Below are 17510 nucleotides of genomic sequence, written 5' to 3'. Positions count from 1 at the left end.
TTACGTGGGACTCTCACTGCTGTGGCCTCTCCCGCTGCGGAGCACAGGCTCCGGACGCACAGGCTCAGCGGCCACGGCCCACGGGCCCAGCCGCTCCGCGGCACGTGGGATCCTCCAGGACCGGGGCACGAACCCGCGTCCCCTGCATCGGCAGGCGGACTCTCAACCCCTGCGCCACCAGGGAAGCCCCCTGTCCATTTTTTATGGGACCCTTTTCCCTCCTCTAATTTGGCCACTGGAAGGAATTTAATCCTTTAAATAACTTTTAGGTTATTTAGCATTCTAGCCCTTCCCTCTCACTTTCATTTGTCTTTGTGTGTAATTTGGAACTCTTGGCTTACCTATTTATATCTCGTATGTTAGATTGGAGGGGTCATAGAATTTTCTAGTTTCCAGGCCATGTCTACTTTTGAATCTCAACACTCCATATATCAGTGTAAATTGTAATCATTTCCTAAGCAATTTAGGTTCACTTATCTCATTAAGTCTCTTATTTCTGTCATCACCATTTTACAGAGAAGTAAACTGAGGCATCAGTAGGCAAGCAATGTGGCCAAGAAAACAGGTTCTCTAACTAATTAAATATTGTTCTTTCCCATACATTACAATGTGTTGTTAACGTTAACTTTATTTCACCTACAAGGAAAGGTTGGGAAGGGAGGAGGGTATTACACTTCTGTGCATGTCCCTGACCATGCCGAAATGGATTTGTCTTCAACTCTCTAATAACTTCCTAACACTTTTATCTCTAAGTCAGTTGACTACTCATTACTGTGCCATTGTAGGTAGGTTATTAAATGCTGATCGTCATCTTCCTGAGTTTTTGTCCCATGAAGTGGTTACTAACACTTTTGCTATTGGGTTTAAACACTATGACTTGAATCTGTGGATTGTGAAAAATGTTAACTGGTTAAAAGCCTTTTCATGGGCCTATATTTTAGGTTGAGTGTCAGGGAAGTATACAAGATATATAACAGGTTTGGAGCTATGGGAGAAGTGAAAGATGTGGAAAATCTAAAGTACAGCGGTTCCCCCTTATCCATGGGGGGATGCTTTCTAAGACTCCCAGTGGATGCTTAAAACCGAGGACAATATTGAATCCTATACACTGTTTTTTCCTATACAAACATACCTGTGATAAAGTTTAATTTATAAATTAGGCACACTTAGAGATTAACAACAATTACTAATGATAAAATATAACAATTGTAATAAAAGTTACATGAACCTGGTCCCTCGTCTCTCTCAAAGTATCTTATTGTACAAATTTAATGCCTTTTCCATCTTAACTAAACATGAGTTGCAGTTTGAGGTGTGACAGCAAAGTGAGCACGAATTTCTTTTTTCCTTCCACTTTCCCAGATAGACGATTCATTGCTAAGGATCTTAGCAACCTCAACATATGAAATTTTGTTCTTTCCTTATTAAGTCGAGAACTTTCACCTCTTCATTTAAAGGAAGCACTTTACGGTATCCTTTGGCATAAGTGAATTGCCAGTATCACTACTCTTGTAGTTTGGGGCCATTATTAAGTAAAACAAGGACGACTTGATCACAAGCACTGCAATACCCCGGAAAGTTGATCTGATAACCAAGCCAGTTACTGAGTGACCAACGGGTAGGATGTACTGGACAGAGGGATGATTCACATGCCGGGTGGGATGGAATGGGATGGGTGGAGATTTTATTACACTCAGAACAGCATGCAATTTAAAACTCATAAACTGTTTATTTCTGGAATTTTCCACTTAATGTTTTCAGACCACAGTTGACCACAGGTCACTAAAGCTGCAGAAAGTGAAACAGTGAATAAGGGGGGATTACTGTATTCAGAAGCTGCTTAAATGAACAAATAATTCCCATATTATTATACACATATGTGTGTGCATGTGTGCCAGTGTGTGTATCTAACTCTTGACTTACTAGGGTTATTTTATTCTGGCCTTTGAAAATTCTGTTTCTTTACATTATTTCTCATACTAAAACTGTCTATAATTAAGATTCTTTGTGCTTTTAAAACTTCCCTTTTAATTGAACATTTTATTGCATACAAAGCTGTCAAATTGTGACCCTGTGTTTACTTAAGGAGAGGAACTGACTCCCTCTTATAGAGCATATATGAAAATCCCAGTGATTGGTGTGATTCTATAGGTGTGCACGTGGCCGCCCACCTGGTGAATGCCCTCAACTTCTCAGTGAACTACCATGAGGATTTCGTTGAACTGAACGCAGCAAGATACCGAGATGAGGTGGGTGGTCTCTGTCTTCTCATTTTCCTTTCGCTCGTCGTGAGATGACTAGTAAGGGTCTGTGATTTTTACAGAAAATTTGTACCTTGCTGCTCCTTTTGAGTGCTTTTAAAATGCACTTGTCAAGTTGAGTTTTATTCTTTTCAGTAGGAAATAGAGGTAATTACTATTTCACAGTCTCTCCCGCCGAAAATGAAAGTTCAGAGAGCGTCTACTTTTTATATTCCGCAGTGTTCAGAAAGTTTTGCCACTCAGGTCTACCTTCTGCCTCCCAACAGCTTTTGTCTAATTCCTGTAGCTCAGTGGAGACTGTTGACGGTGCCATTACAGGGTAAAAATCCTTCCGTAACTCATACAGTGCTTTGGGGGAAAAAAAGGCAGAAAAGAAGGTTGACTATTTGAGGATCCTGGACCATCAGTTGATTTGACTTAAAAATATTATTGAGTTTTAATGCTTTACTCTGTTTTATTTTGTTTTTAATCCTTATAGTAGGTGACCTTGAGCTGAATTCTATAGTGGGCAGTATCTAACTTAGGGGTGCTTTTCTCCATGTGAAGCTGCCCATGAAATGATATTATATGTACAGGGTGCTGGGCTGGACCAATGAACAACACACGCACAGCCCTAGTTAGGTGTGTGTTGCTCAGCATTTTCATCGTGTCCTCAGGCTGCCTCTGAGTCCCAAAGCCAAGACTGCATCAACACCGAGATGTTCAGGGTCCCATGTGATCAGAACCCCACCCCGTTCTGCTAAGTGTGGTAGTGATTTAATGGATTGTTCTCCATCTTCCCCTTACATATCACCAGAGTTCTCTAGATTAATACTGCTGTGACCACGTGCTTGACCTCCCTTCCAAAACAAAACAAATGTCAAAGTAATGACAAACAAGCATAGACATAAATCACAAAACCAAAATAACAAGCAGCCCTGGATAAATCCCATAACTATACCAGTATTTTTTAAAACACCAATGTAATTTCATTGATCTGGGTTAGGGCCAGGCACTAATATTTTTAAAAAGCTCACTAATGATTGAAGAGTGTGCCTAACATTAAGAACCATGGAAAAGTCTAGCTCCTTAGCAAGCTGGTGGAAGCTCTTCACATGTAATGATTTCACAGCAAAGCTTCCGTCTCTCCCTGTCTCTCATCACTTCTCTCATTCGTCTATCCTCCTCTGCCCAAATCACATGGGGTTACTTGTGTCTTACTCCCGCCATGCAGTTTCCTTTTTTATCTTTTCCTTCTTTGCTTCTCTTTTGCTTTCTAAATTCATGTCTTCAATAACTACAATAATCATATCATTTTATTACAATATACTTTTGCTTAATATTCCAATATTTTAGTCATTTTAAGATTTCTAGTTATTAAATTTATTTCACTTTAAGAGAGATATAGGCTCAATGGAAAATATTTTAAAACTCCCAAGTAAATGAAAAGCAAAAGCTTCTCTTCCAAAACTAGCCGCAGTTAATGATTTTATGTTTTCTTATAAGATATTTTGAGTGGTATTTTATGATACATATTCTTCAGCAATTTGTAAATATATGTATTGTGGCTTGCTGTATCAGAAAGTATACATCTACCTCATCCTCTTCATATGAATACACCATAATTTATTTTTAGCCTTTTCCTTATTCACAGATGTTTAGCTTGATTCCGAGTTTTTGTCATGAACTGCATGCCAATAAATTTATTTTTTTGTACACTTCTGCTAGGCAGATTCATGGAAGTAGAATTTTGGTTTCAAAGTTATGCACATTTTTAGTTTTGATGGACAAATTACCTTCCGAAAAAGCTTCACCGCTTGATACACTCTACCAATTTTATCAGAATGCTTATTTCTACACTTCACTTGTTTGTAAAAAAACGTTGCTGATCTGATGGTTGAAAAACGCTATAACTCATTTTAATTTACACTTTCCCTTTTTCCCCCTTCCTTCCTTCATATCTTCCTTTCTTTCCCCTCCCTCTCTTCTTTCTTGTAATAAATATTTTTGAGTACCTAGTAGGTACCAGGCCATGTACTAGATGAAGATGAAAAAATACACACATACACAAACACACACTCACACATACATATATTACATATATAAACGGTTATATTCTTCTGTGAATTGTCTCTGAAAATGATGGGTTTATGATGTGCACCTTATTGTCCTGCTCTGTGCTTTCATCCTGTCTTCTCCACATCTCCAATGACCCCTCCATCCTCCAGTTTGTGATGGTGGTGCATTCCTGACGGCCTAGCTCTGTTGGCCTCATCTTGTCATCTGTGAAACAGTCTCTTACTCTTCTATTCCATCTTCATTCCCTGGCAATATTAATTGTTCCATCTTCTGAGTTTCCATAGTTATTTATTCATATTTCTGGTATCACCACTTTGTTCAGCCCATCTTGTATTTTTACTAATTTTTTGTGTATTAGGTTACTCTAGATTAGCCTTTAGTCATGTTTCTACCATCAATGGTAGAATTCATTTGACCTAAACTGGATGAGGAGCTATTCTTGGGCAAATGGTCCTTGTTCAAGACCCCTAAAATTGTATCATATAAATGGCTTCCTACTTTGTATGTAGCCTGGCCTGACCCCAGATTCAATGGAGGCATGAGGAAAGAAATTCAGAAGTTGTGCAATATTAGGCACCCTTAGGATGAAAAATTAATCCATATTCTACTGGGAATTGATCTAAAGTTTTCCAGAAGACAGAAAGGGAGTTGACTTCAGTCCATTATACCACAAGAATGTAGTTTAAAGGAAATATTACAATAACCATATTAATGTGTTATATTTCTGAGTAGCAGGAACCTGTCTTCCTTATTTGAATATCATCACTTATTTTTACAGTAGCCTTTGAAACATTTTAGTTCTCAGTTAGTGTTCTCTGTACTGAATTTACACAGTACAACCCCCGCTACATATTTTATCACTTTTGATTCTCACTGTCTTGACACTCATTAGGTGCAGTTTGGCAATTGTGGTAGATAAAGTATATATTAATGTTTCCACAATATAGGTAAGGTATTGAGCCCCAAAATGGTCAAAGGGTGGGCTTCAGGCCACTGCCACTAGCTTATAATAGCTTATAACTGGCCATGAAGATGAAAGCCTAGGCTTTCTGACTCTTCATACAATATTCTTCCTTTTTCAGATAGCTAAATTTCTTGGAATTGGGTTTTGTATGTATTATAATCTCCTGTGATATTGTAAAAACATTATGAAATTCAATTGCGTCTTATTTCCGTTGAGAGAACAGTCTCTTACATACCTAATACATGGCTCTTATCTCTCTCAGACTCATTGCAGAATTTTATGTTATCAGTTTTATTTTTCAGTCAATTTTTTTTTCCTTTTTATCAGGATCCTAGAAAACTTCTCTTCACAACTGGTAAGTTGTTACTCATTTCTGCTTCTGAAGATTCAGGGAAATCTTGGAAAATAAGCATCATCAAATTACACAGCATTTTGATATATGCTAAAATATAACATGGAAAATTTGCATATGAGAACAAATGATTAGGAGTTCAAGCATACGGTTGCAATGAAAACAGAGGGACAGGGCAAACAGTCAGGGTTCAGATGAATGAAGAGTAAAAGTAAGCAAATGCATTTGCCTTTCATATGTTCTTTCAAAGAAAATAACATAATGCCTTATGCTTATTGAGGGCCTGCTATGTGCCCACTGCTTTGGAAAGTACTATTGGAGATAGTACATATGGACCAGTTCTCTGTCCTCAAGGGTTAGAAAGAAACACCAAGCACTCTGAGTGTCAGTGTAGTTCTTCTAATTCAGTAATTTAGTAGGATATTTTGTGATCTTAAAACCCATGGAAAAAGAGGAGAAACAGTCATTAAAATAAGTTATCTTTCTTGAAATGTCTTCTTTCTCACTTCTAATTTACTTTTCCTTCTCAAACATACTGTCCATGAAATCTCAGTATAGACTATTCATTTGTTAAAGCACATTTGAACATCTCAAAATTTTGCCCTGATATTAGTACAGTATTTACTATTTTCTTCTTTTTCTCAACCTTACACTTATAATAATGAAAAAGAAACTGTATTTGAGGGGTTTTTTGTTTGTTTAGTGGTCTAAGATTCTTTTTTTTTTTTTTTGATGTTGGGGGGTAGGAGTTTAATTAATTAATTAATTTTTGCTGTGTTGGGTCTTCGTTTCTGTGCGAGGGCTTTCTCTAGTTGTGGCGAGCGGGGGCCACTCTTCATCGCGGTGCGCGGGCCTCTCACTGTCGCGGCCTCTCTTGTTGCGGAACACAGGCTCCAGACGCGCAGGCTCAGTAGTTGTGGCTCACGGGCCCGGTTGCTCCACGGCATGTGGGATGCTCCCAGCCCAGGGCTCGAACCTGTGCTCCCTGCATTAGCAGGCAGATTCTCAACCACCGCGCCACCAGGGAAGCCCCGCCCTTGAAGGATTTTTAACTTGTATTTCGGGGACAAGGACGATTGTGTAGCGGAGATGGTCTATCATAAAGGCTTGGCTGTACTCCCTTATTAAGGGTCAGAATTGCATATGGGACTGAGGCATGGCTCTGTCAAATGCATTGTTTTTCTTTTGAATCAATTTTATGGTGAAAATAAGAATAATTGGGGTGTTTTCCCGCTCCACGTCGCAACGACATATTTACATTGATAATATATATATTTTTTCTGCCTATCAATGTATGATGCTTGCCATTTGCAAAGTACTCATTTCAGTTTTCTCTTTAGGAACACAATTTAGTTTTGTTTACAAATTTGCTCATTGAAAGCATGTTTTTATTTAAGCCTTAAGAATTGGGTGAGGGGCTTCCCTGGTGGCGCAGTGGTTGAGAGTCCGCCTGCGGATGCAGGGGACACGGGTTCGTGCCCCGGTCTGGGAAGATGCCACATGCCACGGAGCGGCTGGGCCCGTGAACCATGGCCGCTGGGCCTGTGTGTCCGGAGCCTGTTTTCCGCAACAGGAGAGGCCACAGCAGTGAGAGACCTGCGTACAGCAAAAAAAAAAGAATTGGGTGAGAAGTAGAAAGGAGAAAAAGCAGAACAACAAAACAATGTATGAATCAATGTATTTTTTGGTTCATATGAATCATTTCAAGAGAAATAAACAAGAATTTTGTTTTAATATTATCTTGTTCAGCACAGAGTATAGTTGAAGACTTGGAACATTTGAAATGCTTAAAAAAGTTTAGTTTACAAAGATATAAGGAGATTTCTTATATGACAAAGATATTACATTAAGAAACTTAGTAAAATCAATACTTCTTTATAAGTAGGCGATCTCTCCACCTAGCTTGAAACACCATCATCCTATGTTCTTTCCCAGTAGTTCCCATGAGTGTGTTGGGTTAGGTAAAGATGATACTTAAAAACACAAATTCCTGATTCCAGCCTAGAGAGAGTCCAGGTTGGGACCTGCCAATATGCTTTATTAACCTTTCCACTATTGTTTTACCCTTTAGTGAGCATCTTATTATACTCTTGAGCATACCTTCTCACGACTACCTACCTTTTACCTACTCTCTTACTCTCTTTTTTTCACCTGGTCAACCCTTGCCTATCCTTTAAGTCTCAGTTGCCATGCCTATCATGCACAGATTTCTGCCAAATTTCACTAAGTAGAGCTGGTCTCTTCTTGCCCTGGGTCCCTAAAGATACATAGTGAAAATACTATGAATAATTTATTTCCTTGCCTATACTGTAGAATAATTATTACCTTACATATACTGTGTTTTCCACTCAAAGGTGAGCTTCTCCAGGGTGGAAAAGGGATGCCCATAGGGCATGCAGAGAAAATATTTTGTGTGGCATTTCTGTCAATACAAACAACTTGAATTATCCAAAATCAGCATGTCAGCATCACTTTAGTGGCCTAGTTCCAAAAAATTTCATGAAAGAAGTACTGTGCTTGCCATCAGGTGCCATCTACTCCACAGGGACACAGATCCCCCCCCTTAAGTATGAGGCTAGAGCTCCTCAGGCATCTGGTCGACCCCACTGAATAGCAGCAAGTGAGAGAGCAAAGCAGAATCTAAGGATGGTAATGGGATGAGTGACACTGTTCACTTAGTCCAACTTTGAATTCACTTAGTCCAACTTTGTGTTATGAATACATCTCTGAGTCTATTTCACAGCTATCTTTGAATATTGTCAGGCACAATACCTAGGAAGAATAAAGTTCCTGATGAAGAAAGGCATGCATGTTTTTAGATGTTCTGATGATAAAGCATATTTTCTATTAGTTGATATAGTTCTTGAATTTTAATTTGTTTAATGTTACTTAGAGTCTTCTCTCTCTCTGTCTTTAAAAGTTTTTCTGTGTAACCTAGGCCTAAGAAATAAGGTTGTCTTGTAGAAAATAAAGCCTGTGGCAGCACAAGTGACATAAAATATGGGATTTAGACTCACTAAGTAAGAAATGTTAAAGACATTTCAATTAAGAATTTATAGAATAAAATAAGTTTAATAGATTGAATTATTCAAACATTTTATAATGCTCACTATGTATCTCCAAATTTGGTAGTACTTGTATGATGAGAATAAAATGCATAGTATCTAATTTTAATTAGAAAAACCCTCACAAACAAATACAATTATGTCTCCAATTCTGTTTGTAAAAACAGGATAATGAATACAAGATGGTATATTTCTGACTATATCTGGGTATGGATGAAAATGATCTTTCAGTTTCATCTAGAAATGACAATATAGTGCAGTTATTCATTTGAAGGGCTACTAATTAATTAACCTAATATGCATAGATAGAAGAGTAATAATAAGAGTAAACATAACAAGCATGTTTTTTCCTAAGGAAACAAATATAGGTTTTGCTTCATAACTTGAAGACCGAGAGTTCACAGTGTATTCACTTTGGCAAGTAGCTTTCCCCAGTGAGCTTAGACTAGCGCAGTAATTTCTAACCTGTGCTTCCTGACTCTTGGAATATGTGTGGTAGTAGAGGCTAATTTATTGGGACTTGGCTGCGCTGTCATCCAGCGCTAAGTTAGGATGCCCTTTGATGTACCTCGAAAACACTCAATGCTTAGCATTCTTTCAGCACTTAATATCCTATGTTGCAATTGCCTGCTTACACTGTCTCCCACACTGGACTGGGATTTCTTTTAGAGGAGGATTCATTTTTTCCTCTAGCACTTAACAGTACAGTACAGATGCCTAGAAAATATTCACTGAATGGATAAAAGTCATTTATTTTTAAACTTTACTACTTGTTGCACAGATATTCTCTACAACACTCCAGATGATTGGTTGGCCAACCTGTTTGTTTAATTCCAGTAAAGAAAACCATAGCTTTTTTTTCTTTTTTTACTGAAGTATAGTTAATTTACAATGTTATGTTAGTTTCAAGTAGACAACGAAGTGATTCAATGATACATATGTATACACGTATATTCTTTTTCAGATTCTTTTCCATTATAGGTTATTACAAGATATTGAGTATAGTTCTTTGTGCTCTACAGTAGGTCCTTGTTGTTTACCTGTTTTATTCAATATATATAGTAGTGTGTATATGTTGATCCCAAACCCGTAATTTATCTCCCCCGCAGAATCCCCTTTGGTTTTTAAGTTACCCACCCCACCCTTCTTTTTTGACCACCATAACTGCAATTTTTTTTTCATTGCTACTTATAAGTCAGTTTTTCTTCTTTATTGCTCTGAAGTCTATTACTCTATAAATTACAAACTCTGTTCCTTTTGTACTTCTGGGAGACAGAAAGGGAAAATGAATTCTTCAGCTAAAAAAGTTAACTTCATAAATCTGAAAGAACCTTAAGAAGCATTGAATTGATCCTCAGTTTACAGATGAGATTCAGTGAGCTAGGGGTTTGGCCTAAGAGACAGTAACAGGACCACAATCCCAGAACATACATACATACCCCAGGCTGTCTGGGGCCTCATGTCGAATTCAAATGACCGAGGTCAACTATTTCACCCTCTCTAAGTCTTTCCAGTATGTTTTCCACGCCCTGCTCTAAAAGATGTGCTCTAATTAAATGTTTGAGGAAGTTTATCTCTTCAATTTTACCCTGGTTTCTTGACTTCAGTACTTCTCAGAAGCTTTACATTAATGTGCCCTGTGATTCTTCAAGGAATGGTTATAACATTTTTGAGTAATATAAATTAATACCTCAAGGAATTAATGTTTAAATAATACCCTTTGGAAATTATAACTTTGTTCTAAACATACTCTGTTTTTTCAGGTGCCCTGATGAAGTGTTTTGCAGACATTCTGTAACTAATCTTGGCATGTTCAGGACTACATAGGAAACCTTGTGTGTAGACACTCATGAAGCCTCAATAAAATTACTGGAAAGGCCTCTCCAACCACAAATTTTACATTTTAAGTGAAATTAGTTGAAGCCAGAGAGAAAGACCTCCTCTTTTCTTTTTTTCTTTAAATTTATTCAGTTACAATTGAAGCACTCTGAATTATACATATGTAAAGCATGCTACTTGATTGGTTTTGATATATGTATACACATGTGAAACCATGATCAAAATCAAGATAACAAATATGTCCATCATTCTGTCCTGCTCTCTACCCCTCCTAACTACAGATCTGCTTTCTATCACTAAAGAATGCTCTGAATTTTCTAGAATGTTGTATAAAAGAAATCATAGAGCTTATGTTTTTTCAGGTTGTTTTGGTGGGGGAGGACAGTCTGGCTTTTTTCACTAAGTCTAATAAATTTTGTGATTCATCTGTGTTGTCATATATGCATAGGTATGTATCAGCAGTTCTTTCTTTTTAAACTGCTGGTTAATTTTCCAGGTACAGATAAACAATTATTTATCCATTCATCTGTTGATGGAAATTTGAATTGTTTACAGGCCTTGAGTATTAAAAATAAAGTGGTTATGTACATTTTTGAACTAGTTTGGGGTGGATAAATGTTTGTGTTTTGGGGGGGGTATATTCTTGGGAGTGGAAAAGCTTGGTTATTTTGTAGGCATGCTGTTCTTTTTAAACAGTATTTTTCTGTGCTATTCGTCCTTTCCTGTGAACTAGTGTAGTTATCTTGCTCTTCTCTTACCCCCTAGGAAGTAAGTACTCACCTGGGGCAATGGGAAAGACAATGGGAAAGGGAGTACCCAAGAAAGAAGTGTAGAGAAGAGATGATTTGGATTAGGCACATCTGGGAAAGGCAAGGATTGTTAGGCTTCCAAATTTGTGTATTGGGAAGAGTGAAAGGAGAGCATACTCCAGTGTTAAGTTCCAAAGACCAACTCCTTTATTTCTCATGTGTCCCTTTACAAGTGGAAACTCGTTTCTATTGTACTGGGATTTCTAATGTTATTTTCCAATGATTCTAAACCCTCTGTGATCCTAATGGTGCACATCCCTGTTGCTCTTATATTATCCCCAGCTTGTTTGCTTCTGCTGGTGGCTTATAGTCCCTGATGGTCCTTCTGTTTCATAGGTGGTTCCTTGTCAAGAAGAAGAGTGGGGGGATGTCTATACTTTTGGAGGCAGAATTGTTTCAATACCTTTTCTACAAAAGTTTAAGATGGAATCTGTCAGCTAGGTCATTTAGTACTTATTGTTGCTTATAAGAGTAAAAAAGGTGACTTATAGACAGAATATTTTATTTGGTAGTAATGAGATAATAAGAAATGAGGCTATTGTGATTTTCACTCTTTGATAAAGCATATCACCTATTCATCTTGGACGTGCTGTATGAGCTGACACTAGATTTGTAGCACTCTATTATGTCAGTATTAATTTTGAAAATTGACATGTTTACACACTTTACAAAATGCTGTGTACTATCAGAAGCACTGATTTCAAAATGTTTTCCATTCTGAGGGGAAATACGTCTGCAAGTGTTCTTAAAACATCAACACTGTAACTTTTTTCTTCAAATTCACCATTTTTTGTTTTACACTCGAAGTTGCAGTTTTTAGAAAGGTTCAGGTTTTGTTTATTTTTTCTTGAAAATTATTCTAGATAGTGAAGCCCAAAAGAAATTATTTGACATTGAAACTGAAGGAGCTACTAGTTCCGTAAAAGCGGGGAGGTGAGAGTAAGGAGGGTTTAGTACTATGGTGGAGAAAACCAAAACAAGGGAGTTGAATGTCAACCCTGTCCTGTTGTATTAATTATTGACTTTTGTTATAGTATGTACCTATAAAAGTATGCACATATTCACCATTCTGAGTAGAATATTTGAAAATACCAAAATGGACTCTTCTGTTAAAGGTGGAAAAGACTCTGCTTTGTCCTAAATACCTTGAAACTTATGCTAATTCAAAAAAGCCTTTTTTAAGAGGGAAACGAGGAAACATACAATTTGAATTGAGCTTCCCACAGATCAGCCTAGTACTTTGAATTTTAAGGTAATAACTTTTTGTACATTTTTTCTCAGCATGACTTAAGTTAAACATACTTATGTACGTTTTTATAGTTCCTGGCCTGACAGGGGTCTGCATGGTATTGGTGCTCTTCCTGATGATTACAGCTTCGACATATGCAATACGGTGAGTGTCAGAGCCATTATTTTGATGTTTCTTGGTCAGATTATTTAGACTTCCTTAAGATTATCTTCATTTTCATATGTAGAAAACGTCTCGATTAACCCGAATGTTTAGCCAATGCAATATTCTGGTTACTGGACTGTTCTGTGTAACTAAGAGGGAAATAGAGAGGCGTTTCTATATATCATTTCCTGTTTTTGAAAAATCTCTTTCTTTCAGTCAAATATTCCGGGTTGTAAGGAATTGTGTACGGAGACTTTCCAAATACATGTTCCAAAGTGGAATAAAAGGGGGCGGGGTGTGGCTTACTAAATATTAAAATTATTATGCTTCAGTAACTTAAAACAGGATAGGGAATTACTATATTGTACACCTGAAACTAATGTAATATTGTAAGTCAACCATACTTCAATGAAAAAAAACCAACCAGAATAGGACTTACTTGCAAAAATGACCAAGACACTGAACTAAATGATAGCAGACAGAAAGCACTGCAAAAGACTTCGCTATATGTAAGAACGTGCTAAATAATAAAGATGCCATTATAAACTTATGAGGAAGGTAAGGCTTAAGTGAATTAAATTCTAGATAAATTACAGAGTTTACTGTAAAAAATTATACCACTAAAGATTTAGAAGAAACTTTAAGTGGATATTTTATCAGCTCTCATAATGGACAAGGAAAAATATAGGAAATATTTGGCTACCTAAAAATATGAAAACTAAAACTCCTGAATGTCAATATACATTATAAAAACTGAAAAATAAACATGCTATTGCAAAAATTATTACACTCTCATGGAAGTATTACATTCTTAAATTTGAATAGTTTAACCCACAACAATTGAGAAATATGCTATAGAAATGGGTAATTATTATGAACAGATAAGTCACAGAAGAATACAAAGTAACACAAAAATGAAATAATACCTAATTCCACTTATACAAAATACTGAAGATGTATAAAGTGGAGTCTGGGTTTGGGGAAACAGGCCCTCCTGCACTATGATTGGGTTTGTAATTTATAAACCTGTTTCAGAGAGCAATAGGTAATGTGTATCAAAAGCCTTACAAAATGTGTGTCCTCTGATGTCATAATCCCACTTCTAGAAATTTAGATTCAAAAAGAAGCAGATCTGTGCAAAAAGGCTTACGTTACAAGGATGCTAATGACCTTGTTTATGATAGCAAAAACTGTGACCCATGTAAATGTGACTCTGTTGGCTCTTGCCTAAACTGGGGGTTCTAAAGTTTCTAGGGGTTGTATCAGAATCATCTAAGCTTTTACGAATACCTGCCCACCACCTCCAAGATTCTAATGCATGAATATCTACCGAGATATATGAAATAAACTAACTATTAGTCTTTTTCCTTCTCTCAAACATTCTAGGTTGTGTTTATTATACCCATTCCTCTTCAGACTCTTTGTCCTCCCCCAGGACAGTAACACAAGGTGTTACTTTAAAGTTATACACTGTCCAGGAAGATAAGAGAAAGTTTTAATGAACACTTATTTAGTTTATCTCCATCTGAGTTTCCTTTGAACTACTCTCAAAATATATATTGGGTTAGAAACATTGGTTGTCTTAGAAGTCATTTGCAAATTGAGAATATTGATAAAAAGGACAGCAGAAGTACGTGTTAGCAGACTCTTGCCTGCACCTTCGCCTTACATCATAGTAACTTGAATATAAACAGCTGATTTTAATTCTTTCTATGTATCTTTATGTGAAATACAAAGAACCTTCAAAATGATAAAGCGTTACTTATAATTTTTGTCAGTTCTCTCTGCAGTGGTATGTTAATACTTTGATATTAATAGATAAATCTCAGATGAACTCATTGTTAAGTATGAGTTAAAATATTAAATATGAGTTAAAACTCAAATATGAGGTAAAACTCATATTTTAACTTTCAATTGTGACACGTATTTGAAAGGACGCACGATTCTTTTAGTGAGATGGAGTGTAAAGTGGAATTGAAATTAAGTTATTTGTTTTTTCAGAGTTTCTAACTATGACATCTTCTGGTACACTCATAATCTCTTCTTGGTATTCTACATGTTGCTTATGTTACACGTATCAGGGTAAGTTTAAAAAACTGTTTTTAAAGCTATGTGTGCCTAAAAATGGGGTAATAAAAGAGAAATCTATAGAAATTTTCATAGGAAACGGTAAAATTATTTGGTTACTCGGAATTGAGGGTAGTGTCAAGAGTGGAATAAATAGTTCTATTTTCAACATATCATGTTTTAACAAAACTAGCATAAAAGTATATTAAAATGGAAAGACAGAGTTACTTCTCCCACAATGTTGTAGTTTTTAAAGCCCCCTATAGTTATAGCCTGATAAGCTCTAAAAGAAAGTGAGTAGGAACTGAAGAACTTCAAGAAGATATTTAGTGTTTGAATTTTCAGGAATTTATTATGACTTGCTGCTGCAGAGTTTGTAACAGTGGAGTTACTAGTTTACTAATATTCGCAGAGACAGCCAAAGATTTATAAGACCCAAAGACAAGGATCTGTCAAAAACACCAGAAAATCACAAAGGGAAGAGAGATAGCATCCCAAGTTTTTACAAAGAATTTACCCCAAATACTCAAATGCATGGTGCTTAAAATAATTCATTAGGTCAGAGGATGTAAATAAATAATATATTTTTGTGTATGTATATGTCTGCATGATTACAGAGTGGACCTGTGATTTTGTCTTGGCACTCACACTAATGTGACACAATAGGCTATTGTCTGGCGTCAGGTTCACTTGGTTTAGTAGAAGGATACAGGACAGGAAACATGGAATGTCAACAGGATAATGTCAGGTGCTTCTTCAATAGGGCTCCCTCTAGATGCACAGTAACCATTTTCCACCTTCTCTCCCTTACCTGAATGTAATAACTCAGTTTTAAGATGAGACCATATGGATACACAAGGACTACCTTGCCTTGGGAAGGCTCGTGCTCCACAGGAACCAGTCTCTTGGTAACAGTCCAAGTCTCCTCAAGGGATGCCCTCAGTTGCTAGAACACACTGCATCAGGAAGCTGAGGTCACTCATGCATCCTCCAGGTCCAGATGCTTTCCATCAATAATAATCAATGCTGGTTGGTAACACAGCTGGCACTCCCTGTTTATCTTAACTCCAAATGTTTCCAGGGAAACAGTATTTGGAGAAAAGTTCAGACCTGCTGTTAATTTTTTCTTCAGAATGTTTTATAATGTACTTTGTCAGTACAATAAATCTTATCCATAAATTATATATTTATTTCAAGGTGCGTGTTCAAAATGTTGTTCCCCCAGTTTTGGAGGCCATTGATTTAGACATCAGTGTTATGTGGATCTCTGTCTCCTATGTCCCGGTTCAATTTATTCTGTATCATGGTTCTAGAACATATAATTGTAGAGCATTAGACACATGGCCACACATAATCCCGACTTCCAGCTAGCCATGGCTGCCACACAGGGAAGAGGGCCACAGTCAGTGGAACCTCTGGGTTCTGTTCTTTTCCCATTGTGGGGCTAACACATTCTGTAGAGCATTAGGGCACCGAGAAAGCCCTTGGTAGAGAAAATCTGCTTTATATTCTGTTCTTTAAATGGCTTGCAAGCCTGTCCAGGGCTATTATCATAAAAATGGACTATGAGTAAACAGATGTGCTACTAATGAAAATACTAATTTAAAACATTTGCAAAGTGCTTACTATATGCCAAGCATAAATTCAAAATGATTTAGATGATTTATATTATTAAAGGATTATAGTTTTTTTTTGTTTTTGTTTTTGTTTTTGTTTTCTTTCTGCGGTACGCGGGCCTCTCACTGTCGTGGCCTCTCCCGTTGCGGAGCACAGGCTCCGGACGCGCAGGCTCAGCGGCCATGCCTCACGGGCCCAGCTGCTCCGCGGCATGTGGGATCTTCCCGGACCGGGGCACGAACCCGCGTCCCCTGCATCGGCAGGAGGGCTCTCAACCACTGCGCCACCAGGGAAGCCCAGGGTTAGAGTTTTATAAGGATAAATAATATTGTTAAACCCTTTTTATGGGTGGGAAAACAGATTTAGAGAGAGTACATAATTTGCTAAAGTTTGCTTAACTGATGTGTCCTGGATTCAAATCCAGGCATTCTGACTCAAAAACTTATATTGTTATACTGTTTTTTTTTGAGAGTCTAGTACTTCTAAGAATTTGGTCTTAAGTTTTTTTTAAAGAGGTTAATATCTTGATTTATCTGGAATTGTTCTCCCTCTCTCTCTCTCTAGCTATAACAGATGAGAGAAAAATATAATAATTTGTTAGTATAATTAGTTATACATTCTTTGGCCTTTATGTTATACTAAATTAAAACTGAGAAAATCTGTTTCTTTGTAATTCAAAGTAGAGTTATTTTTCAGAGTTTCAGGAGTTCTAACAGGCTTCTGAAGTTAGAGAGTATTAGGAGTCCTTTCTCCATTTTTTTGGAAGTAAAAGAAGGTATATTTAAAATTTGATTTTACTTCTGTAGAACAGGGGTCATATAGAGAAAGTGACTTTAATTTATGTAAAGAAATAACCAAAGACATCAACAGAATGAGTTAAATATAATCACTCTATTATACCAACTGTGCCAATGTTAAAGGCTTAGACATATCTTTATTTATAAAATTCCTTGATAATGTCATTCTCTAGCTTTTGGTTATACAAGTAAAGTGCAGCTATTCAAAACAAGCCTTCTTGAATTTATATTGAGATTTCTGTTAAACGGTATGCTTTAGATTTGAACAGAAAAGCACTATTTGTTGGG

General features: G+C 36.9%; 1 protein-coding gene across 2 annotated transcripts in view; it reads left to right on the top strand.

Moving 5' to 3' along the window:
* NOX4 (NADPH oxidase 4) overlaps window positions 1-17510 on the top strand; it is a 145376-nt gene that overhangs the window by 29343 nt on the left and 98523 nt on the right. For both annotated transcript variants that reach the window (XM_007463780.1, XM_007463779.1), the window contains exons 5-8: window positions 2152-2249; window positions 5611-5638; window positions 12669-12741; window positions 14743-14823. In XM_007463780.1, the coding sequence (XP_007463842.1) occupies window positions 2152-2249; window positions 5611-5638; window positions 12669-12741; window positions 14743-14823 (280 nt within the window). The remainder of the gene's footprint in view (window positions 1-2151; window positions 2250-5610; window positions 5639-12668; window positions 12742-14742; window positions 14824-17510) is intronic.

This window comes from Lipotes vexillifer, unplaced genomic scaffold, assembly GCF_000442215.2.
Source record: "Lipotes vexillifer unplaced genomic scaffold, Lipotes_vexillifer_v1.1 scaffold1304, whole genome shotgun sequence".
NCBI lineage: Eukaryota > Metazoa > Chordata > Mammalia > Artiodactyla > Lipotidae > Lipotes > Lipotes vexillifer.
The sequence above is the reverse complement of the archived record's forward strand: the minus strand, read 5'-3'. Positions and strand labels throughout refer to the sequence as shown.